This window comes from Megalops cyprinoides, chromosome 1 (genome assembly GCF_013368585.1).
Source record: "Megalops cyprinoides isolate fMegCyp1 chromosome 1, fMegCyp1.pri, whole genome shotgun sequence".
NCBI lineage: Eukaryota > Metazoa > Chordata > Actinopteri > Elopiformes > Megalopidae > Megalops > Megalops cyprinoides.
In genome coordinates, this window is record NC_050583.1 from 50,385,535 (window position 1) to 50,410,656 (window position 25,122).

General features: G+C 47.9%; 1 protein-coding gene across 3 annotated transcripts; it reads right to left on the reverse strand.

Moving 5' to 3' along the window:
- zfyve27 (zinc finger, FYVE domain containing 27) lies at positions 1 to 25,108 on the reverse strand. Of its 3 annotated transcripts, none has more exons than XM_036536679.1 (14): positions 24,897 to 25,108; positions 23,418 to 23,645; positions 23,123 to 23,193; positions 22,041 to 22,227; positions 21,354 to 21,449; positions 20,609 to 20,721; positions 18,210 to 18,334; positions 12,197 to 12,268; positions 11,299 to 11,319; positions 10,533 to 10,553; positions 9,142 to 9,283; positions 1,912 to 1,958; positions 1,478 to 1,559; positions 1 to 567 (listed from the first exon to the last, which is right to left on the reverse strand). In XM_036536679.1, exons 2-14 carry the CDS (start codon positions 23,642 to 23,644, stop codon positions 497 to 499), a joined length of 1,275 nt encoding a protein of 424 aa, XP_036392572.1. In that variant the 5' UTR covers position 23,645; positions 24,897 to 25,108; the 3' UTR covers positions 1 to 496. The 3 variants fall into 3 exon arrangements, with proteins under 3 accessions (XP_036392572.1, XP_036392563.1, XP_036392581.1); XM_036536670.1 differs by having other exon boundaries at positions 23,418 to 23,649; XM_036536688.1 differs by lacking the exons at positions 10,533 to 10,553; positions 11,299 to 11,319 and having other exon boundaries at positions 23,418 to 23,649.
- Positions 25,109 to 25,122: the final 14 nt, after the last annotated feature.

Here is a 25,122-nt window from a genome sequence, read left to right on the forward strand (position 1 = left end):
CACACAAACGTTCTGCCATTTTGGGACCTGTCCCTTGTGACAGCACGTCACAATCAACAAATAAAATAACACAAAAGGGAACTCCGGGTGTAGCCGTTAAAAGAAGCCGTGGTTTTCGTGTTGTGCGAGCTGGTGCTGGACGTCGAGGCTGACAGCAAGGCCACGGGGAGAAGCCTTGGGAATGGGGCTGGGTGTTTTCGGATAAGAAGGCCAGACAACGGCCATCCCAGGCCTGCCAGCGGTGGGGACGCCCCCCCCCACTGAAGAAACACAGCTTTGGGGGTGGGGGGTTGGGGCAGGGGCGCTGGAATGAAGGAGAAGAGTCCTCTCATAGTCCTTCTTACTCTGGGTGAGGGGGTGGAGCAGGGAAGGGTAGTTTGGTAAAAAACTGAAAGACAGAGTCCTATCTTAGTCCATCCAGCTGAGGGATGAGTTGACGAAGGCTTCAGGAGGGTGGAGTTGGGGGTGAAGGGGTGCACACGGAGAGGGTGCCCTTTTATTCCTTCTTGCTGAGGGACAGGCTGCAAGCGCCACAGACGAACACAGTCTCCCTCTGGGCCTCGGGAGCTGCAGACAGAGAGACAGACAGACAAGCTCAGACAACAGATCACGGATGTGGGAGTGGGAGAGCAATGCTCTGCAGTTCAGCCAGGGGGCATACTCATGCAGGGCAGAACCTGCTCTCCACACACCCCACACCCCACACACCCCCAGTGCCACACTTTCACGGACACCAAGAGAGTGCTCTCTAAATACAACAAACACAGGGACGGTGGCTGGATCAGCTCTGTACAAACTTTCTAAATGCAGCTAACGTGAACTTGCTCCACAACTGGATTTGATTTTCGCATAAGTTCAAATGGTTTCAAATACAAGAAAACAAAACAAAAAAAAATGTTCATTCCCAATTAGATACATGACAATACTAAAATATTTATCATGTGTCAGGACATGCCCAGGTCCTTGTAAGTAAAAAAAGAAAGCATGTTACATCAATGTGGTTTTCTGACGTAATATGTATTCCGCTTTTATAAACAGACTTTTCTGCCAATCTACCAAACTGTGAGATAAGCCAGCATTCCTGACCTTTTGCAAGACCGTGCTTTTTCACATTGTAACTCAACCCTGTCCAACACAGTGCGTATGTAGCTTTTATTTGCTCCATTATAAAGTATTATAAGCTATTATGAGCAAAACTCTATAGCACAGAGGATACTTCTAAGTACCTATAGATTAGACACTTCTAATTAAGGACCTATACAACATTACAACGGCAACACAGTGTACATTACCATAGCCAGCACACTGCAGCTCTTGTAATCAAAGATCAAGGTCAGGAGAGGCCGACAGTCAACACCTTCCCATCAAGATGCCAGAACCCCTGCTGCCGCAGGCTGGTGGCCGTGACTGCCCCACCCCCCCTCCCCCAGGCCGCGGTGTCACTGCGTGCGCGTGGGCCCCCCGGGCGGGGTCTCACCTGTGGCCCCCATGCAGGACTTGAGCACTTTGTAGGAGCAACAGCGCGAGCAGAAGCTGTTCCCGCAGTTGCTGCAGTTTCTCTGGAAACCAAGAAAGAGACGCATCACCGTGGCGACAGTCGACAGCGCAAATGAGAGAGAGGATGCTTTTGAAGGGAGCAAAGCCACTTCTGAAAGGCGCCCCTATGCACTATGTACACTATGCACAATGCATTAATAAATTACTATTATGTTATAAGTAGGCTTAATTATACTATAAGTGGTTGTGAGCACTTGGCTTCCGTCAAGTGCTGTGAAGCACTACGGCTGCATAAACAAAATAGTTATGTGGTTCTCACATGCTTTATTACAAGTTGAATTAACGCTAGCATGCACAGTAACTGCACATGTGATCCTCCACAACGATTGAAAAGCCATGGGCTTATGTGCTTACCCTTTTCTTCAGCACAGAGAAGGCGGCATTACAGTTTGAGCAGTTTCCTGTGGACGACAGAGAGAGGAACATGTGAACTCTCCCTGTGTAATGAAAACTCAAACCCCGGGAAAGAGTACGGCTGGATGTGCTGAACATTTATCCAGTAGCGTTGAAAAGGGCAATTCACTTCACTGCGTACTTGGTAAATTGAAACACTTTCCAACAGTTTAGTCCTTTTTAATACTGTCTGCACCCAGAGAACATTAAATGAAATTCAAGCATCAACTGCATAAAATGTGTAGACTGAGAACAGTACGGAAATCACGAGTCATACTGTTAATGCTCCAAAGAGGACCCTCAGGTGGCCTGGAGTAAACCCCTCTAAGTGTTTGGAAATGGCCTGAACGGGCCATGATTCCTTCAGCAAAGTATGTGTTTAAACGGCTGTAAATTCACGAACGGGTTTGTAGTCATTTGAAATTACTCATAACATCCTGCAATAAAAACCACACGGCCGTGTCAGATTACGGCTAGACCCTGTCAGAGAGGGCTGCATCTCCCTGCTTGTGCAATACTTGGGGGGGGGGGGGGGGCAGTCAGTGAAAGTGACACTCGGGGAATGTGGGGTGGCAGGGTGGTGATGCATGAGAGGACCGCTTTTTCCGGGAAAGGTCCCCGACCACTGGCAGCCAGTGGCCACGGGTTCCACCAGACAGATCCAGATGCTGCTGTCCTTCCTGATTGGTCGATGACTAAGAGACGCGACTGGGCGGTTAGCCTTTGTGACTCGCGCCTTTGACATCATACTGCTTGGCCTCGGATATCAAATACGTTACTCCTTTCCTGATTGGGGGCAGTGTGGAGTAGTGGTAAGGAGGAGTGCTTGTAACCGAAAGGTTGCTGGTTCATTTCCCCTGCTGGGCCACTGCTGCTGTACCCTTGGGCAAGGTACTTAACCCAGAATTGCCTCAGTATAAATCCATAACATGTAAAACTACAACCTATGTAAGTTGCTCTGGATAAGAGTGTCTGTTAAATGAGGATAATGTAATGCAATGTGATGACTGGACAGCACAGGGCAGCTCTGTACGGTCTTGGGTTCATGAAGCCTTGCTATCCTATTGCTAAGAGCCCAGGGTGTGTCCTGCCCAGATTCCAACATACTCAGGGGTCAAGGACCGCACTCCTCTCTCCCAGGACAGTGGTGGGAGTGGCCATTCACCATCGAGACGAGCCATGCCAAGCCATGGTCATTATTCATTGCCATGCCAACCATACCAAAACATTCATTTACTGCCTACCACCCCCCCTCCCCCACACCTGAACAGGGTTCCCCATATAACCCATAAAACCATATTAACACAGGACAGTCAAAGCACCAACAAAGTACAAAGAACAGCCTGTGCTAGACCTGCCAAGATCTGAATGATAAAAAAATATAATATATATATCTTTCATACAGTTGTCGAGGCTAGTGCGATGACAGCCCATTTTTCACCCATGGCCCAACTCTCTAAACAATTTCCCCTCTTTGGGGAAAAAAAAAAAAAAAAAAAAAAAAACGGTCTAGCCAAATATGCTGTTATGCGCTCGCGGTATTTTATTCGCTGTGACCGGGCTCTGTAACTCCCTGGCCGATAGTGTAAAAGTAAAAGCTGTGTGTTTCGTTGCTCTGCTGTGCGTTAAACGGTCGCTGATTAGCGGCCCGCTCACTGGCCGCTCGAGGGATGCTGCTAACAGCGGGTTTCTCTGATTGGCTGGCTGACGGCGTGCCCGCAGTGGCCGAAGGGTACCCTGTTGCAGGGTGGTGGGGGTGGGGTTGAGGGTGGCGACTCTACAAGGCTGACCGGGGAAGGTGCTGACACTTACAGGGGAAACCCGCTCACTGGGGGTATGCAGTGGGCGGGTGGGTGTGTGTGTTTGTGTGTGTACAGTGTGTGTAAGCATGTTTGTACATGTGTTTAGAGTTTGTGTGAGTGTATGCATGCTCATACGCATGCGCATATGTGTACATGTCCATGTGTGCATGTACAGGAGTGTGTAGAGCATGTGTGTGTGTGTGTGTGTGTGTGTGTGTATATGTGTGTGTGTGTGTGTGTGTGTGTGTGTTTGTGTGAGCGTCTGTATGGTGTGTATGTGTGTAGAGTGTGTGTAAGTGTGTGGGGTGTGTGGAGTGTATGTGTGCTTGTGTGAGTGTGGCTTTGGGGTGGAGACTGGAGAGCTTAAGTTGCAAATATCAATGAAAATGAAGGATGATGAATGAAGGATGACTCACAGATGCGAGTTCCAGGAAGATCTGCCCCTCACACAGCTGTCATGAACACCACAAACACTGTCCATCACTGTCTGTGACACAGGCAGCTCTTCTCTTTAATAATGGCCACAGATTACCAACGGGGAAAACATTATTTGGATAAATTATCAGTACAGTCTAGGATATTTTAAACAGACTCTCTTCTCTTCTTCCAGTTAAGTTACTGAAATATAGACAAACCAAAACAAAGTGGTATGACATTAACGCATTTTGAGGGTTCTGAGGGTGTGTTCACTTCTTTGAAATGGGGGTGTCATCACTGCGTTGGTTGTCCACAGTGCTAAGATGGGTGAATGTGTGTGAGGTCATTGTGACTGTGGCCGAGCTCTCTGTGATGTGCTGTAGTGCTGGCACATTCTCCTGACCAGTGTCGGGAAGGCTGTGTCCACAGCAGGAGCTGGCTGCATATGCCAGGGGTAGAACTGTCCAAAACAGCCAAAAACCGACTCTGTGTGTGTGTGTGTGTGTGTATGCCTGTACAACTGCATGTGCATGCGTATACACACATGCTATCTGTATGCGTGGGTGTGTATGTGTGCATGTGTGCATGTGTGTCTGTACAAACACATATGTGCTGCATAGACATGTGTTACCTATACATGTGCGCGCATGTGCAAGCGTGTGTCTATGTGAGTGTACCTGTGTGTATATCTGTACAAAGTGTGTATGTGTTGCTCTGTGTTATCTGTGTGTGTGTGTGTGTGTGTATGTGTATGTCTGTAAAACGGCACAGGTCCATGCATATACTATAAAAGTGTGTTATCTGTTTGTGTGTGCGTGTGTGTATGTCTGTGCAAACATGTGCACGTGTGTACACGTGTGTTCTGTGCGCACGTGTGGATCGTATGCGTGTTCAGGGGGTGTTGACACAGAACCCCCCCCCCCCCCCCCCCCCCCCCAAGGGGTGTGGGCTGAGGTATTATCCCAGAATAAGCGGCAAACCCTATCATTTATTAAACCCCTTTTATAAAGCCCTTAATTACTGTACCGCCCAGGCTTCAGAGAGATGGCTATTAGCTTGTTTATGCCACGGCCGTCATGCGACAGCTATGATCCTTTCCAAGCAAACACTCATTAGCGAGGCCACACACTGTCACCTCCCCAGAGTGACAAACGCACAGGTACTGTACATCTAAGCCTGAGGCAATCATCCACTCACTCAACCGAAAATTAGCGTGTTACCGACATCCTGATTGCCTTTGTGTGCCTTCCTTCATCCCTCTCCGTGGCACTTCTGTGGATATGCTGTCGGAAACGGCTTTCCTCCCAGGGGCGTGTGCGTGCGAGTTTGCTGTGAGCGCACACTGACATTATGGCGTGTGGCGATTGTCACTGGCTCAGCCCTGATTTGCGAAGCTTGCAGGTGAACAGGTGGGAGAGCGTCGCCCGCACGCTCAGGTACCTGTTCCCAGCCCCGCCCACCTGCTCTGATGCTGCTGCTGAGGCGTTGCCACCTGTCACCTGTATCCTGTGTCAAAAGCCGCGGGCAGGCCCCACCCGGTCCCTGTTTCTCACGGTCGGGGGGGACCACCCGCGCAGCTGCTCTTTGAACCCCAAAATCCAGGCACCGCCCCTCGCCCGGACAGCGGCTGTCAATCACCCTCTCTGCTTTTAAACCCCCCTCTTTTTTGTTCTGCTCGATCCCTGTCACATTGTACATGCACGACGTGAAGCTTCTGAAGCTCTCAGGGCATCCAGTGCTACTCAACCCCATTAGCTAATGAACCTTAATCTGACTGACATGGCAGAACAGAATTCTACAGCGTGTGAACAGTACAAAGAGATTGTTAACGGCACGCTTTGCTATTGACATCTGCAATGATAAAGCCAGGTCTCTCTCAAAAAAGAGGTTCCAAACCTAACCAGACTTTGTTACTATTATTACCCTTTATTTAACCATAATCACTACAGTCAAGAGAGGCTGTACAGCCTCAACCAAATATGGGAGAGAGAGCGCGAGAGAGAGAGAGATGCAGAAAGAAACAGAACCAGGAGGCTGGAGTATGCTGCGTTTTGCGGCAGACCTGTTCCCTTCCCCCTGGAGCTCAGTGTGTTCATAAACCTGCAGTACGCACTGATTTAAGGCCGCCCTCTTCCTGCTGGCAGATTTACACCCCCCGAAACGAAACGGGCGGCGCCTCGGCACACTGCGAGCTTTGTGGTGCTGCTCGCCCTCGCAGGGTCCCCGTGCTGGGGTGGGTGCTGTGTTCTCACCGGGAGCTCCCCGGGCCCGGCCATTCCAAACTTCCACCGTGCTTCGTCGGCGCTCCTTTCCGCCTCGTTTCTGCCTAGTGGCCCAAGGGCAGCTGGGCCGGACTTCCCGCCGCCTAAAGGTCAGCGTGGCCTGTCCATTTAGGGAGGGCGCCTTTTTCCCCGTGCGGCTGGGGTTCCTGAATCCCTCTGCCTATCCATTGTTGTGTTCGCATGCCTTACGTAACCCCGCGATATTTCACTCAGCCGACACACCACAAGGCCCTGTTAAAGTAGGCCTCTGTGCGAGCGCTCAGATCGAACCGTCTATAGGTGGGCAGCAGCATAGCATAGTAGTAAGGAGCAGGGCTTGTAACCAAAGGGTTCCGTACACAATTCCCTGCTGGGGCACTGCTGCTGTATCCATGGGCAAAGTAATTACCCCAGAATTGCCTCAGTAAATATCCAGCTGTATAAATTGATAACACTGTAAAAATGTTATCCATTTATACAAAAAATTGATGTAAGAAGCGCGTCTGCTAAATGCCATTAATATAATGTAATGTAATGTGATGAGAAAGACTGACACGCCACTTCCTTCGGCAGCGGATGAATATATTTCTCTTGCAGCTGAGAGGGTAAGAGGCCGAGAGAGATCTCGCATCATTCCCAAACCCTGACCTGCTCCGCTTTTTGCCCTCTGGAGGACCCAACCCTTTGAAATGCGATCCGCGGCTGAAATCACGCAAGTCTCCTTGCACGGTTGAGGCACTACGTGCTACGGCATAATCCTGCCCATTACTTCATGCACGATGTCTGCCTGTCTTTGTTGACTGAATCAGTTGAACATCAAGCGTCGGTTTCAAATGCCAACGTCTGTACCTAACTTTAAACAGGATCCTCAGCTCTCTGCTGTTCTGCTAGCAGTAGGCGTGGCCCTCTTGGAAGCACACTTCATCAGAAGTCTCAGCAAGGAACCTTCACACCTCACTTCCAAGCGTAACTCAACTCCAGCTCCCTGCTTTTGACAGTGTTATGCACAGCAGGGAATACCTGTCACCAGCAGCAAGGCAGATGTGCAATATTTTGCACTTCACTATCCATGCAAATAACTAATTCAGTGCACATTTCATATCTCATATGCACCATACAAAGCAAACATGAACCTTCATATCACATCTTCAATACAAAACCAGTGAATACAATGCATATAGGAGTGTCTGGAGGCAGTTGGAAGAGCTCCACCTGATGCTCAGACTTCAGACAAGGAAATACAGCCATGCAAATCACTGACTGTTTGCTTTCCACTCAGACGTGCCAGTCACGCTGTCTGTCCGCTGTCTCGACTGGCCTAATCAGCCCGCACCAGTTGGGAGAAAACCATGGCTGGCCTTTTGGATCATCTTTTGGACCACTCAGCCCGGATGAACTGGCTCAGTATCTTTCCACAGATGAATCAGAAAAGCAGATATGACCATGCTGGGCAAGGTGCTGGGGTATAAACCACACCAAGCTGCCTCACTTTTTCTTACACTGTGCAATGCTGACCTCTGCTGGCTACTGCTCTTCAGTGCAATTTGCAATGCCAGGACCGCTACCAGCACTTTCTCTCTATAAACAGATGTGACATTCTGAAAATAAGCATGACAGAATTAGTCATTGTCAAGCATAGAGGACATGCATCTAGACACGCATAATAACAGAGGTGATTTTAAACTTCTGATTTACATAATATTCATCTCAGTAGCTGGAGCTGCGAAGGCTATTTTAGTGCTTAAGGGCACAGCAGCAGTGTCTGAGTCAGGATTCAAACCTGCAGCTTTGTGGTCACAAGCTCAGACCCCCTAACCTGTATCCCACAAGGCCACATGAAATAACTGAACTATTAACCTTTCGGTCGCAGAGCTACCTGTTCTCTGGTCTCAATTCCAGTAACTGCCATGTCATTGGCCCGCCCAGTATTCTGGCGGTTCCGTGAACCGAATCGCTGGCGCTGGGGGTTCCACGGTTTTGAATTGCAAAGCGGGACAGGACTCTTCATCACAAGAGAGCCCTTAAAGGCCTCTCTCCACACCCTCATTCCTGAAGCGCTCTCGACCGGTCACTCGGATCCCGGCTCCGGCGGGACCGACCGTAAGTAGAGCGCAACTCGCCAGCACACAAACCCCTCTGCTGATGAGAGAGGAGGGGCTGGGATCTAATGTTCCAGGGGCGGGTGACCGGGACGGGTCAGGGCCTGCCCTGCCATCAGCCCAAACGGCACCATTGACAGCATGGAGCGCCAGGTTCACGTTTCGCACTCCTGAAACCCTCTGAGGTTAACACCTGGCTCCCCTCCAGCTGCAATGCGAGCGAGGGAGGTGGACAGAGATGATTTTTTTTGCGTCTGATTTAGTTGTTTATGGTTCGCAATATTATATTAAGGTTGTTAAAAGCTGCTCCTGCCTTCCAGTTTTCCATGGATCACGGAGCCCGGGCGGTAACCCTAGAGCGGCGGCACTAATCTCTGAGGAATCCTCCCGCCAAGTGCAGTGAAAGTTTCCCCTTTCATCCCGGCCGCTGGGCCCATCAGAGCTGCAGGTTTGTGTGGGGAGCATGGAGGACCTGGGGGACCAGTTGGCCCTCTGACCCAGTCATTAGAGTACAGAAGCCAAGATGTTGAGGGGTTCTGAGAGCCAAAGTGTCGTGTGGTACAGGACTTGCGGGGGAGGAGGGAGGTGGGAGAGGGGTGCGGGGGCGAGTACCGGTGTTGTTGGTGGGGTAGCGTTTGCGCAGTTTCTCCGTCAGCTTGGACACTTTGCTGCGGATGGGCTCGTTGCGGCTCAGGAGACCGTTGTCGGACAGAGTGTCAAACTCGGGGATGCCGGGGGGCACGTCATCGTCCTCCTGTCAGAGAGAGAGAGGAGACAAGCCTGTCACATGACTGGGTGGGTGGGGGTATGGCTGGCCTCCAACACTACTGATCCATCACTAAACTGGCAGGGGGAGAAGGGGGCTGTGGGGTGCAGAGAACATAAAGGAAACCCATTTATGCATGCCCAAATTCTTATCCTGTCCAAAGCACTCACTCTACAGGGGCCACACCAATCACAGAGGTCTGCAGTGATGTGTACAGGCCAAGGAGCACAAAGCAAAAAAAACACCACCCATGGGAGTGTCTCAGGGCAGGCCATGTGGGGTAACTCTGAGTTATAGGCACACGACAGCCAGTGCGTAAGGCCCACTCCCCAACGCTACTGCCTCCTGAAATGTGCTTCCAACAAATACCATTTCACCCATGCAATCCTAAAAGAACTACCAACGACAAACAGCAGCTCAGGCCAATAGGAGAACGGGGGGCTGGACAAACGCAGGACATTCCCTACACCCACTTCCTGTGACACCAGGGACAGCAAAGCTGAGGGGGACAGTGCCTTTCTGAGATGCGAAGGGACGTCTAGGGATGACGGACAAGGCACCTTCATCTCCATACAGGGGGGCGGGGCTATGTGTCTCCAGGGCAGATCTGGCAGCCAGTCGGCAGGTCTCACCTGCGTGAATAAGCCAGGTGAGACTCACAGAGGCCTCGCCACATGACGGGGAGATTCCCCTGCCCCAGAGGATTCTGGGAAAGCCATTACCAGCCCGTCCCTGACCCCAATCCCTGCACTGCAACCTGGCCGGGACTCGGACGTATCACCTGGCGGGAGCGTAAATCATTCCCCCTGAAACTGGGGGGGCACACAGTGGTAGGAGAGCATGCTACGACCCACACACCAGTACATCAGAGTGAGTGCCATTCAGTACATGGCAACCGACTCCACCCCCCGGATACCACCACCCTTATCTCGTCCTCATGTGAAGGCGGTGAGTGGCATGCAGCAAAGTGGGGGGGGGGGTCATATGAGCTTAGGGGGAGGGGGCACCACAGCATGTGAGCTGAAGCCAGCTATCAACTACACATGAGCATCTCCATCCAACTCAGTGATCCACAGAAACTCAGTAACAGGTTACCCTTATTGGCATGCATGGGTTTACAGGTTGAGAACTGAAAGAACGACCCGTTCCCTCACCCCTGTCAAAACAGTGACATGTCCTGTGAACCCTCCCTCTCCCCCACTACCCCCTTCCCTCTACAGACCGCATCAGCACTTACCACTAAGGCCAGGGGGGTGTCCTTAGAAAGCAGGGTAAAATAAAACAGGCAGTTTACAGTCACATTCAGTGCAACGTCAGTGCCATTGAACTACACTAGCGGTGAGCACCACTACCAATCAGCTCAGTACAATCATAGATAAGGGGGTTAAGAATTAATCTGAATGTTCTGGTATACTTATTTATTAAAATATAAAACTGCTCAATTTCATGTTTTAATAGCGGTTAAGAACAACAACATGCGGTCAGCTTACATTACCACACAATTACAAAAAAAAGTTTCCACAATGTTGTTAATGGCATTTAGTAACGCTGAGCAGACGCTGGAATGAAGTCTCCAGCGACATTAGTAAAAGAGTGTGGTGTTCACTAAGCACACAAGAGGAGGAGAACAGGCAGTTTCAATGGGCATGAGCACAAAGTGGCCCTCTCCTTTCCTCTCTCTCCCTCTCTCTCTCTCTCTCTCTCTCATCCCTCCATCCACCCCACCCCCACCTCCACTCCATCTCTCTCTCACAGGCTTTGGAAAGCGGGATTTCACCTTTGGATCAGTACTGCATAGGGAAGGGAAAAGCATCCCGACCCGTGCTCAGTGGTGGTGTTTATGTAAGCTGTAATCTTTGGACAGAGACATCACAGAGTCAGTGTCCCACAGCATTCCATGGCCTGTTTCTCTCTCTCTCTCTCTCTCTCTCTCTCTCTCTCTCTCTCTCTCTCTCTCTCTCTCTCTCTCTCATGGGGGTGGGGTGGGGGTGGGCATTACTTACCGGTGAGACGAGGGGGGGCTCCTTTTAGGGCAAGAAGGTAAAAGAAACAGTAACAAAACAGTGATTCACACAAAAGAAGTGATTGAGTCACTTGTATCAGTGTGTGAGTGTGTGTGTTTGTGTGTGTGCGTGTGCATATGTTTGTCTGTGCGTGAGTGTGTTGAAATCAGGTGTCCAGGCATCTGTGATGTTTCAGATTACAGACTCTAATCTGCATTTCTGTGATCACTGATGTTTAAACACGGAGTGATGATTGTGGAGAGAACAGAATTATCTCTTCGGTGATAGGAGAGACTATGAGAAGCACTGTAATGATCACTCCGCGAGAAAAAAGCAATAAAAACCAACAGCAGGCAGCTGACGTCCACTTTCAGCTGAAACAGGCTCCGGAAGATTCCAGAAACTGCCCCTCCCAAAGCTGTCAAGTGTGTGTGTGTGTGTGTGTGTGTGTGTGTGCCTGTAACAGAACGAGTGTACATCAATGTGTGTGTAGTGCAATGTCTGTGGGTGCAAGAGATTCATTCAGTGAGTGAATATTTCTATACTCTGTGTGTGTGTTTCTTTGTGTCTGCTGTGTGAAGGAAAATTAGGAATTCAATCTGTCTCGTGTGTGTACTTATGAAAGGAATTCATTCTCTCATGTACTGCGCATGTAGGAATGAGCAGGAATTCAGGCACTCCTGTGTGAGTGAGTGTGTGTGTGCATCTGTGTGTTGTGTGTGTATGTGAGAGTGTGCGTGTGTCCTTTCTTACCACATCTGTCTGGTGGGTTGAAAGTTTACCCCAAGTGTCTGAGTATGGAGCTTTAACAGCTGAACAACATGCAAGCGCTTCAGCTGAAAGTCCTCAGTGTCTGAATCCCCCCGCTGTTCTCAAGCACACAGCCAGGGGCTCTCACCTCGATGGCGTCTTTGAACTCCTCGTCAGGCTCGGCTTCCTCTGCCTCCTCGATGCTGCCCGGGGACAGATCCTGCACACAGACAGAGAGGACGTCAGGCCACCTCATATACACACCAACTGATATCACACCAGTGAGAATCAAACCTTCATCCTTCTGTCTGTAACAGATAGAACATGTTGCTATCACACCACTGAGTATCAAACCATCATAGCTCTCTCCAATAGACAGAATATCCTGATGTCACTTCTCTGAGTAATAAACTATCATCCTCATGTCTCTAATAGATAGAACACCCTGATATCACATCACTGAATATCAAGTCATCTTTGTTCCGTCTCTAATAGGTGGAACACCATGATATTATACCAGTAAGCATAAAATCAGTGTCACACACTAATATATAGCAAAATGTATTGTACAAAAGAGTATCAAATCACATTTGCTCTGTCTCCTATACACAGCACGTACCTGAAATTACACCACTAAGCAAAAAGATCTGTTCTTTCTCTCTCTTCCCCTCTCTCTCTCTCTCTCTCTCTCTCACACACACACACACACACACACACACACACATACACACACACACAATCTCTTGTTCTCACTGTCTTTAAGGCACTCTTTCCCCATCCCTCGCTGTCCATCTCTCAGTTTGTTTATCCATTTCCCTCTCTCTGTCTCCCTCTCTGGGCCTCCAGCACTTCCCCGTATCACTCCTCCACATGCCCCCTACAGGCAGCAGGTGGTATTCAGCATCTCAGCGCTGGCAGCTCTGTGCCGAGGGCTCCAGACACGGGCCTGACCTGGTTCCGCTGGTGGCGTCCACCCTGGAGCGCCGAGCGCACAGCTGTGGCCCAGACAGTCGTGACAGCCTGGACGCCAGACCCAGACAGCGGGCGTGATCCCACAACAAGGGGAACGCAAGACAGCCAGGTACCTTTCTGGACCTTTAACCGGTATTAACTGGTTTAACTGGCTCCCCACGGCTTCGTAACGATGCCTATCAAAACTTCATCTCTCCCGTGGGCTCCTGTCGACCACATCCAACGATCGCCGCCCAAGGTTTTGGCCAGAGAGCATAACCGTTGGAACCAGTGCTTTCAACACAACGCGTCATTCTCTCCGTTAGCGCACTGGATCGGACTGTGCACCTTGCCCTCATGGCGTAATTGCCAGGAAGCGTCATTCTCCTCCTCAGACCAGTCACCAGAGTGTATTGCTATCCCCAACACAAAAATCACTGGAGTTCTACTATAACAGCAACCCCACCCATGTACTGATCAGGTCGTATCACCACCCCTCCTGTCATTTCACCGGAATGCATCACTAGTCCAGACAGCAAATCAAGAGGGCATTATCACCCTCAGCATTGAGAACAGATTGTATCACCACCCTCCCTCTGCAATGCCACCACAATGCATCACAATCAACCCCAGCACATTTACCAAAATTCATCTTTGATACCTGGGCAAATGCCATCACCCTCAGTGCAGTAACAAAATGCACAGCCACTCGCCACCTTTCACATTCCAAAGTACAACAATGAATTCATCAAGCCAAGACCGATTAATCGTGTGACACGTCGTGCCGTGATTGGACGGTGCTGAGGAGACGCTGCGAAGCATGACTGTAGAAACAGGGAGGAAGGAGCCGCTACAGCAAGGCTCAAACAGGGGCTAAGGCTTTTCACTTTTGGCCCTGCTTAAGAAAGCCTCAACAGAAATAAAACAGAAAAGAAATTCTTTTTCACGCGGGCGCATTTGGAACCATAAATCACGGAGCTAATTGGGCCAATTTAAACTCCGAACGACTCAAAAGGAAATTCAGAGAAAAGGCGCTGCCAGATATTGCGCAGACACGCAACGGCGGGATGAAAATATGTTATTTGAATCTATTAAAATCGGCGTAGATCAACGGAGCGCCGCGGAGGGATGAGGACGGCCCAGCATAGCCCGTAAATCAACGCTCTCATCACCCTGGCTCCGCTCATCACCCCTCTCGCCGGCTAATTAGTGCCGTAAAAATATTCCGTCTGATCGCGTGGGGAAGGGCTAATTCGGTTCAGATTGGAGACGGGAGAGAGTGTCGGAGAGATTTACGAGGCCTGGGGTGTCTGTGCTGTCGGACGGCGCCCACGGAGAGGCGGCCGGGGAAGCTTCGTAACCCAGAGCCTGGATGACCTGTGCTGGGGGTGTCTGTTTCCTGGGTGCCAATGTAGCATAGTGGTAAAGAGCAAGGCTCGTAACCAAAAGGGTGCTCGTTCAATTCCCTGCTGGGGCACTGCTGTTGTACCACTGGGCAAGGTACTTAACCCACCTCAGAAAATATCCAGCCATATGAATGGATAACATGTGAAGTTGTAACCTGTGTAAGTCGCTCTGGATAAGAGTGCCTGCTAAATTACATGTAATGTACTATAATGTAATTTGCTGTCTGGATGAGTTTCAGAACATTTTTTGTTCTATAGTGTTACTAACCATCTGAGCAACATTGCCTGTGGTATCACAAACCCATTCAGCACACTGAAACAAAAATACAGCAAAAGCACGCTTGTTCTCACGCTCTGGAACACACTGCACATGTTCATATGCCCATATGTTTGCATGTATTCATCAAAATACCATACACACACACTAGCTTAAATCATGCTATAGCACACAGACACAAAACACATTACAAACACACTGCAGGATGTGCCTTCCAGGAAACTAGAACACACCGTAGCAAAAAGCTTTCATCACAATGCAACAACACACTATAGCGTACTATACCACACATGTTCAACATTGTACACTGCAAATGCAAGCACCCCAACACACTAGCGGACACAGACAACACTAAAATTCAGTATGTAGCAAACTAAAATACATGATGCAATGCACAGAAAGGACTTTGCTCAGAGTGATATTGTGACATCCCCCTCTTTTGAAACGACACTATGACGGGGCTGGCCAAAGCTGACCAGATGGCCAGCCCACAAAATCCACCTGTGTTCTCACACAGGATGGTCATGAATGGCCCAGAGCCATCTACATTGATTCCACATGCAAAGAACTGCCTCATTACTGGGCCAATCAGAGCACAGGAGGCTGTGGCATGGGGATAACATGGGCTTTAGCATTGAGTAAAAACACAGAGGCAGTACAGGCAGAACTGTGAGAGCTCACTGTTCAAAAAAAATGCAAGCATCCCTCAACTACTCTATAAAACCAATCTTAAATTTGCAGAGATTGCAAATAGATACCCAAGTGCATACATTATATTTCACATCAAACCTTGTTTTAAGTTAAACCATTAAACAGACATACAGCTCCATGGAAAACAACTTCTAGCACCACTTCTGCTACCATCATTACATCCACTGTTTGCAAGAAGCAAAGAATAGAGGTAGTTTGATATAAACATCTTTATTTTATTCTCTGTGCATTGTACACAGTAGAGGAAAGAAATAAAGCTGCTTAAGCACCACCTGCGTTTCCTAAGTGTCTCTTCTGTTTTCTCTTGGCAGATTCAGAGAGCATTCAGGAACATGTTGTTCTGGGTGCATTGTTTACTGCAACACAATGGAAACTAATCCCCAAGAATCATCAGTACTGGCTTGTCTTGGGCCATCAGGTCCCAGAGTACAGGCCTTTATTGCTCTGTGAACCTGTCCTCAAATGCTTTTGAGACACAGCTGTGGGCAATGATGTCAAAGAAAAGGCAACATGCAGAGGGTGTTAGTGTGGAGGGGAAGCCGTTTTCACCACCCGCACACTCTGACTTCACTGTGGCCTCTAAATGACGGCCATTCTGTATCGGGGCACTGTGCATGACCAGGTCAAAGGGTTTGGACATCAAGTTGACCGCAGTGACAGCTGAGACTGTCAGCCACTGTGTCTCAGTGAGATCACTTCAGTTCAGAACCGGCCTCTTTCTCAGACATTTCCACTATCCTGGCCATGTCTGCCCCACGCGCCTCAACCATGAGGAGGAATTTTGTGAAAATCCGAACAAGAAGATGGGTGTGTATATATATATATATTTAGGAAACAAAAAAGAGTATTGTAGTGGGAAAACACTGTAGCAGTGAGCTCTGCATACTCTCAGCAACAGGATAACCTGGCCCAGTCAGTCACACTCTTAGCAGCTGAGGCTGTGGTTCTTTTAATGTTCAGCAAGGAGATTTACTTGCACCCGCTGGCCATTCACACACAGTCAAAAAACAACGAAATCAGTTCTGTCTCACGAGACACACCCATTGGATGATGAACTGACAAGGGAAGGGCCACTCACAGCCCCCCGACCCTCAGCTGCCAGGAAACTGATCACATGACGGTTGCACACCAGCTTAGCGGGTGCGAAGGCTTTGTTTGAATACTACGCGGCTCCACCACGAGTTTATAGCTCATCAGGATCATTAACACCTACACAAGCCTCTGCATTTTTGGCATTTTCTGGACTTGTGTGACTTGGGCTTGTCAGGACAACAGGCGCCCATATAATCGGATCCATTCTTCAACTTTTCTCAAGTTCCTCATATTCCAGTGACTTTCCACTAGTGACAGGGGATTGAAGACTTGTGAAGATCAAAACGAGAGGAGCTATAACACTTTATTAGTGACTCAGTGATTTGATCCATTCACACTGTTTTTGTTGAGGAGAGCTTTTGATTGGTCTAATTAGGCCAGTGGCTGACAGCTCATTGGAGCACCACTCTCCCAATGCTACCTTCCTCTGCTCTGAAATCCGATCGCTACTTTCTGCCACAAGCTTCTTTCTCAGGCCCTTTCTGTATTGTCTCAATGGCATGGGGCCCATACTGTGGCTGATTGAGTTTCTGTGTTAGCAGGGTACCGCTGCTCGCCGCCTTGCTGCAATAATAACTGAACTCATTCAAACAAATTACACTCATTTCTCTGGTCCCTGGCCTCTGATGGCTTTAACAGGCCAGTAAAAACTGCTGGAGGGCAGCCCTAGAGCTCTTCTGTGGGCTGTTGAGATCGCACCGCATCCTTTTCGGTTACAAAAGCGCGCCGTGAAGGATGCCGAGAAAGCTTTACTGAATGCAGTGCTAATGAGGCTTCTGACAGGAAAGAAAAAGGAAAAAAAAAAAAAAAAAAAAAAAACATAACTCCGAACCTTGTCAAAGGTTCCTGGCTTCCGCTCAGAGGTACAGAGAAAGGCCAGGTCTTTGAGGCAGACCAATAACAGATGTGCCTAAAAGGTGCTGGAGAGGTTGTGTTTCGGGGTGTGATGTGTTGTGTTGGTGCAGATAGCAAGAAGGAAGAGTTATGGGTGAAGGGGTGAAACAAGCCTGCCGAGACCTCTCCTTTCTCCACGTGCTTTAGATTTTTGTGTCCCAGTGCAGCCATTTCTCAAAGTCTGGAATATGCGCACTCCAAAAATAAGAGGTGAAAAGCGTAACCGCTTCTTGTACCTGCACATCGTCTTGAAGCCACTGACACCTACCCAACTCTGGTAGGGACACACAGTGCAGCAAATGCAGTTATCATAAGAATCATTAACTGTCGAGGCAAAGTCTGGGCCAAGGGTCTTTAAGATACCTCTACTAGCCTCTAATCAGTATGAGTCTGAGGCCTACTGCTGATACCTCTCTGCTTCCAGTATCATGTGACCTCAGCCAGAGCAACATCACTCAGTACTGACCTACTTCAGAGCAACCAATACTACCTGTTGACATTACCTGATAACAATCTAACATAAACCACTGTGAGGCATCAACTGGGCCATAAATGTTGAAAAAGAAATTCGATTTTTTAGTGAATAAAAGTTTGTATGGGTAAAGTACATTGTATTTGGTTTAGAATTTTGCAATGGGAAATTCCTTTTCAAATTTTTTGTTAAACACTTGCAAACACACACAGACACACAAACACACACACAGGTGTCTGGTCTGTTTCTGGCATGTCATGCTTCCTTTCAGACCAGGCCAGACACTGTGAGGTGAACACATCCACACACAGTGGGGTGAACACATCCCACACACTACCTGTCCCATCACAACGCTCACCTCCATGCTGGTAGGAGTCGGGGTCTGGTCCACGAAGCCGGCTGGCTCTGGCTCTGGGATCTCGGCCTCCCCCTCGCTGGGGGTCGTCTGGCCCTGGTGGAAGATCTCTCTGACCTCCAGGAGAACTGCAGGAGGGGCAGGAAATGGAAACTGAGTCAGATCTGAGTCTTGGGCTCCACTGAAACGTCTCCACAACTGCATGGGAAGAAACTCACTCTCACTGTGCTCTGATTTCAGCCTGTTCCACGCATGACCTTATCAACTCAGAGACGTGTCTGGGATGAAGACTCTGTCGCGCCATCCGAGTTCTGAGATCTCCAAAGACAGTTATTCATTAATGCCAATAATGAAGGCTCTTCAGCCAAAAATAAAAGCCACACAGCCCTGTTTTTACTTCCGACGTTGAAAATATTCATAACTATTTCTAGGCTGTGGAACAGACCTTCATCTATTTTTAAAACAAAGTTTCTAAATGTTCAGCAAGGGAAAAATTACTAAACTTGCTTTGCAACAGCCATTTTTCTTCACCGGTGTTTTGCTTTCTTTTAAAGAGAACATTATTTTAAATACAGACCCACAGAATCTGTGCTATGGCAAGCTTTCTGGCTCAGCGCAGAGGGTTGTTTAGCACAGATTTTCGATGCTAAAGGACTGATACAGTCCTCAGCTCCCTGTTGTGTCAAACGGAGGAAACGTGTTACGTCTTTCTCTCAAAAACGGGCTTGGTAAGGACATCTACTTAAGTGACTGCAGCTGAATGGCTTTTGAATTGCGGGTGTGAGAGCTACAGCGGGGTCTTAACTTTCACAGGTAAGAGTTTGATGACTTTTCCAGTATGGGTCGAGTTGCACCTGCTGAAACATTCAGGCCTTCCCATCAAACCCCTCCCCCATCCTCCACCTCAGTGCGTCCAGGTGGGACAGAACTCTCCCCAAACTGCCAACGTACTTATCCCAAGGACCAGAGAGGAAGGAGGTGCCGGGACCAGATCCAAACTCCAACCCTGACATGAATGCTGGATATACAACCAAGAATGTTCCAGACTACAAAGTCCCTGTAAAAAAAAAGCCCGTCTGCGCTGTTCAAACCGCGGAATTTATGTTGTAAAATGAGTCCTACCCTTCAAAAAGAACAGAAAAAAGACATCTTTAAGCTGTTACATCCCCTTAATCTACAGGCATTTCCTTCGTTTTTTATATAGCTGGATTCGCCTCAGCAAATAGCCTTTTTTTCCGTCAGTCTTGCAGAGATCACTGAAGATATGAGAGGGACTCAGATGAGTATCAGATTGGTGGGGGCTCAGTATTAATGAGAACAGAGATGATTAAGAGCAGATAAGGGCGTAGGTCACAGGAGGGGCTCTGACAGAGTTATCGATTACTCTCACCACTATCACCTCAGCTGCAGCCTGAGGTGCTTATTACCCAGAATGCTTTGAAAGTTGCATTTTTTTGGACTGTTATTGATTCTTTTCCTGGTGGTTCATTTCTGATGGGTCCGTCTCTTGTCAATGAGAAACACTGAGATGGGGTGTGACGCTGGTGATGTGCTGAGCTAGTTTTGTGACCTGTCAAATTTTCATATTTGATGGGCAGACTGCAGCCAGGAGAGTACAATGACTCTGTGAACAAAGGACGCCTCATAATTCAGCCAACATCTCACAAACTGACATAACTCTTTAGCAGTCTGAAAAATGTTGGCATTTTCAACAAGCGATTTCACATGACAACCCCGGCCGAAAGAAATTTATACACACCAAAGAGTTCTTGAGACATAAACAAATACTGCATAAATTCAACACTGCCCCACAATGCTGGAAAAAATACTCTTGATATTTTTAAAGGCACATCGCTCCCTCCTGGTGAAAGAAACCACAAATTACTACATCTTAGCAATAAATTCCTCACAGAGTGTGTGGGACTGCAAGGGAAATCAGGTACTGAGGGTTTAAAAATTAGGCAGAATGATTTGATATATGATAAATACAATCTTATATGGATACCTGCACAAACTGAAACTAGAAGTTTCAGTAAGCGGCCAATTCAAATAATATCCAGAAATGAAAACAGCACTTCACAGATCCACTGCTCAGGTATTGGAATCAAATGTTGAGTTTAAGGAATTGTTTGACACAACTATAACATTTTACAGAATTACATTAAATGCCATCAACACCTGTTGCTTACATCTGCATAGCACTACTGTTGTCATCAACTGCAAAGTTCGTTATTTTTTGTTTCTTTTTTCTTTACAAGCCATTATTCAGCTGAAGTCAATCTCAAGTCGAAGGTCTTTCAAAGTTTTCAGCCAACAAGCTCTGAGTTCACCCCCAGCAGGTGCACCTTCCAGGGTACGAATCCCTCATACCTCTCCCCACCACGAATGCAGCACATGCTCACCTCGACAGAAGTCTCTGTTCCACAGGAAGAGGGCGCTGTTGAAGGTAGCCAGGACCCAGCCCAACGGGGCAGTGTACAGGAGACACAGCGCCGTCAAGAGGCTGCCATAAAAACTGCAGAGAGGAAAGCCAGGGATGGAGGCTCATATAAACAGACAAACATAGGCTGAGTCTCTGACTAGCAACTGGTCCTGGACTGTAGTATATATTTTGCTGATAAAAATGCCTTTTTTTCACCTGCTTAACAAACATCCATATCCGATGACAGTCACATTCGGACATACCTCCATTTTCAAAAAGGTGGATGTTTTTACTTAAGCATTTCAGGATAACAGTCCTCTTCAACCACAGAAAAGGAATTGAACAGAACACACCTTATACTGAAACCTTCACCTTTTTGATCACAAACATAATTACTTCCCTATCCACAACTTCTAAGAGTTGCCAGCCATGTGCAAAGGTTAATTACGGGTTCCCATAGCTTTCTCACTGCGTTTCTGAGGAACTTTTAAGGACTCTGCTGAACCCGTCAACCTGTGTTGTGCCCAGTATGCAGCAACCAGGAGAAAAGATGACTAAGAAAATGGCGTCTTGCTATGTTTAAATATTACTCAATTCGTCTTGACAGCAAGCTACTCTTGTCTACCACCAGACAGCTGGGAGAGAGCACAGTAATTACTAAACACGACAGAGGAGATGTGGGCCTCCTCCTAGGTGGTTCTGGGGTCGCAGCAAGCAGTACTCACATGGAGGAAGACAGATGGTTCTCCCAGTACAGCACTTTGTAGACTGACTCTGCTGAGACACAGGCCTGGGACAGGATTTCATCCAGCTGCTTCAGCCTGTAGACAAAGAGACAGCCACAGTGGCAACATGCCCACAGTCTCACACCACTTCACCCCAGACACGAATCCCAGTCAGGCATAGCTTCTGATTATGTAATACTTACATAACCACCACTCCCAAAGACTCCCTGCTAAGGCAAATAACTTTGAACATGCAGTGACTTTAAATCTTACAACAAAGTTCTGCTACAAAATGTTTTTGGCTGTAATTCATTCATTGTTTCTTAAAAGTACTGCAGACACAACAGAAATGAACATGAAAAAAAAACCTTTCTCAGTTTTCCCTTTGTTTAAATTTCTTGGTTGTAAACACCAACAATAGAAGACTGAGGGCTTTCAAACCTCATAATAGGTGGGGGCATCATGTTCTGTCAATCACTGACTTGTAGGAACCAATCAGTAAAGATTTTGCTCTCCACAGCAAAACACCACAATTCCGATTTCCTCAACTATGACTCACTAACAAGACATGACGCCTACTTTCGGGTGCATGAAGCCTCACTCTCCCAACACTGGTGAACCCCAATGTGTGTTTCAGCCCCACCCCGCCCCCTCTTTGGGGCGTTGCTGTGTCGACGGTGCACTCACAGGCCCTTAACCTCCAGCATGGCCTCCTGTTTGGTCAGGTGCACGGTCTGCAGGTCCCTCCTCTGCACAGCGTGGTGCCTCTTCCGCTGCAGGGCCTCCTCGCTGGCTGCGCTCTGGCAGCGGTCCTGCAGGTAGCCCAGGGCGGCCGGGGTGGAGATGCCCAGCAGGCAGAGGCAGAACCAGGCCACTGCAATACAACAGCAGCAGGGTCAGGGTTAATGGTGTGGTGTAGCAGTAAGGAGCAGGGCTCGTACCCTCAAAGGTCGCTGGTTCAATTCCCTGCTCAAGCACCTGCTGTTGTAGCCTTGCGCAAGGTACTTACACTGTAATCTTAAATTACTTACCAGAATTGCCTCAGTAAATATCCACGTGTAAATGGATAACATGTAGTAATTGCATATTGCTCTGGATGTAAGTCACTTTGGAGTGTCTGCCAAGAAACTAAATGTATATTTAAGGAGAGGTCCATCAATAACTGATCTCTCTCACTCTCCATCTCGCTCAAGCTTTCACAATCACTTTATTCTGTGGGTTTATCAACCCTTTTTCCACTATCAGAGCCTGAACTCAGATGAACCACAGCAAGTAAGCAGCCTGCTTTTTCCACTGTCTTTGACAGATGGTGAGGCAGCAAGTGGAGCTAATTCAAAGTGACAAGCCTCAGAAGCGCTCTTGCCCATTCACCTGATGCAGGTGGACATAACAGAGAAAATTGTGGGTTAATTGGACAATGTAACACTGTTTTGTCTGCCTTTTTTTCTGAAATATATTTGTTATGCTTTTCCCTGCTTTTTGGATTTGCCAATTGGGCTACGCTAACCTTGTCTCCCTGCAACACCCCTGATACTCACAGGAACACTAGCAAGGAATAAGTCTGAGGATCTAGTCTGAGATCAGGGGCCACAGTTCTCATTTCAAAAACACAAACGAAAAACACATGGGCCTTCCAGGGGTTGTGCTTATGTTCCTGTCCATTGTTCCTGGTCCTGTCGCCCCATGTGGACAAGGGGTTAGTGTACATTAAGTTTTTCGGAACATTTCTGTGAGCATCACTTGTCTGACCTTTGCGTTTCGTTTCTCACCTTCAGTCAGGGTGAGGAAGAGGATGTTGAGGAGGATGCAGAACAGCAGAGAAAACAGGGGCATCTTCCACCTGCAGGATCAGAAAGAGAGAGAGAGAGAGAGAGAGAGAGAGAGAGAGAGTGAGTCAGAGAGTGAGAGAGATGTCAGACAGGTCTCAGGCATCAGAGGATGATAAAACTTTACTGTCTGCATTAACTGATTAATGTCAATCTCTGTGTTTCAAGTTTCCATGAAGGCGCACAGTAATAGCAGGTGAGGCTGACGGAGGTGTGAGAAACCCCCATACAGACTCACCCCAGCAGGTATCGCACCAGGTCGATCGCGTCGTTGGCCGGCTCCAGGAAGATCACCATGCGCTTGAAGGAGATGACCATGTTCATGAGGTCGAAGGTCAGCGCCCTGGGGCTGACAAGGTCCAACGTGTCACAGGCTCCCGTCTCCTTAGGCGGGAGCTGGACTGGCTCGGCACGATCCCCGCCACTCTGTGCCACCTCGGGCGACGCCCCAGAACCAGGCTGCATTCTGCCTTTAAGACGGGTGGCAGTGTAGCATAGTGGTAAGGAGCAGGGCTTGTAACCGTAAGGCTGCTGGTACAGTGCCACTGCTGGGGCACCACTGTTGTAGCCTTGGGTAAGGTACCTAACCCAGAAGTGCCTCAGTAATATCCAGCTGCCTAAATGGATGACATGTAACAACTGTAGGCTATGTAAGTTGCTCTGGATAAGAGCCTCTGCTAAATGACAATAATGTAATGTAATACGTGATGTAAAAGGACGCTTCTATTACATTACATTCATTTAGCAGTGACATCCTGCTCAAGAAACAGCAGTATATCCAATCAAGTTAATGGGCAACAGGTGAAAGCTGCCAAGGCTGCCGATACATTTGAGAGGGCCGCTGACTGTAGACTACTTCATAGCGTTTGTCCGAGTTCATCTTTTGTAGCTAAAACCGCTCCACCTTTACGGGGAGAACTCACAACAGACGCGGCTGTGGCGTCAGACAAAGCTGAGGTCACCTTCGGTTAGTGTGCCAATATTTATCCAAAATCAATCTGCTGACCTGGGAAGAAATTTAAATGCGGAAGCTGTTTAACTATGAAATTGTGCGTCATTGACTTCCTTGCGATATTAAGAAAAAAAGAAAAATGCCTTAGCCAGATGCCCTTAATTAGTTGCTCTGGATGAGCGTGCATGTCACAAGAATAAATAATACAGTTTACATCCTACAGACAAATTGGAATATTTCAAAATTTATTGCTTGTGGTAGGATATTTGGATAGCCAGCGAGGCAGTATTATTTATGATACTTAACAGCCGAGATCAGCAAAGATCTGAAGCGGACAATGACAACAATCGCTTCCCCATCTCTGCTGAGTGATTAGCACATTGCTATCGACAACATTGTCATTGCAGCTAGATAAGTAGCGAAGTGCCTTTAAAACATGAAGAAATACTTTTATTGTCTTTGAAAACGACTAACGTTAATTTCTAAAACAAACAAAAATAGGCCTGACACCATATAAACAGCCCCGACTGGCTAATTGTCAATACTAATGCAGCAATGTGTAGCTAGTTGCAAGCTACTACTTTATGTGTATAGTCAGTTAGTTTGCTAGACGTTAAAGAGCGTGCAAAAGCATATGATTTAACTAGCTAGTTTGCTAGCCTGCAAAAGTATATTAGATCTAATTATCCACCTAGTTAGCAAGCTAGCTAGCTTGCTAAAATGTCGAACATTCTAGTCAAAAACAATAGAGAGCTGTCATTGTACCTGCGGTGGGTTCTTTTACGCTGCGCACTCCTCTTGCCGACAAGTCATCTAAGTAACCTTCCTGCAAGACTGTAGGCTGGCCGTATTGGTTATTAGTATAACTATTATAACTTCATTAAATCGAAAATTATAACTTCATAAATTTCCACGATATGCGCCAGACATCTGGCTTGGTGGATTTTTACAAACTACCAAGCCAGCTACTTGGTACTTCTAGCTTCCGCAA

Coding starts and splice junctions, on each gene's coding strand:
- zfyve27 (XM_036536679.1), bottom strand. CDS start 23,644: ATGCAGCCTGGTTCTGGGGCGTCGCCCGAGGTGGCACAGAGTGGCGGG. Junction 23,194..23,417: donor CTGGTGCGATACCTGCTGGG/GTGAGTCTGTAT, acceptor CTGATCCTGCAG/GTGGAAGATGCCCCTGTTTT. Junction 20,722..21,353: donor AACCATCTGTCTTCCTCCAT/GTGAGTACTGCT, acceptor TCCTCTCTGCAG/TTTTTATGGCAGCCTCTTGA.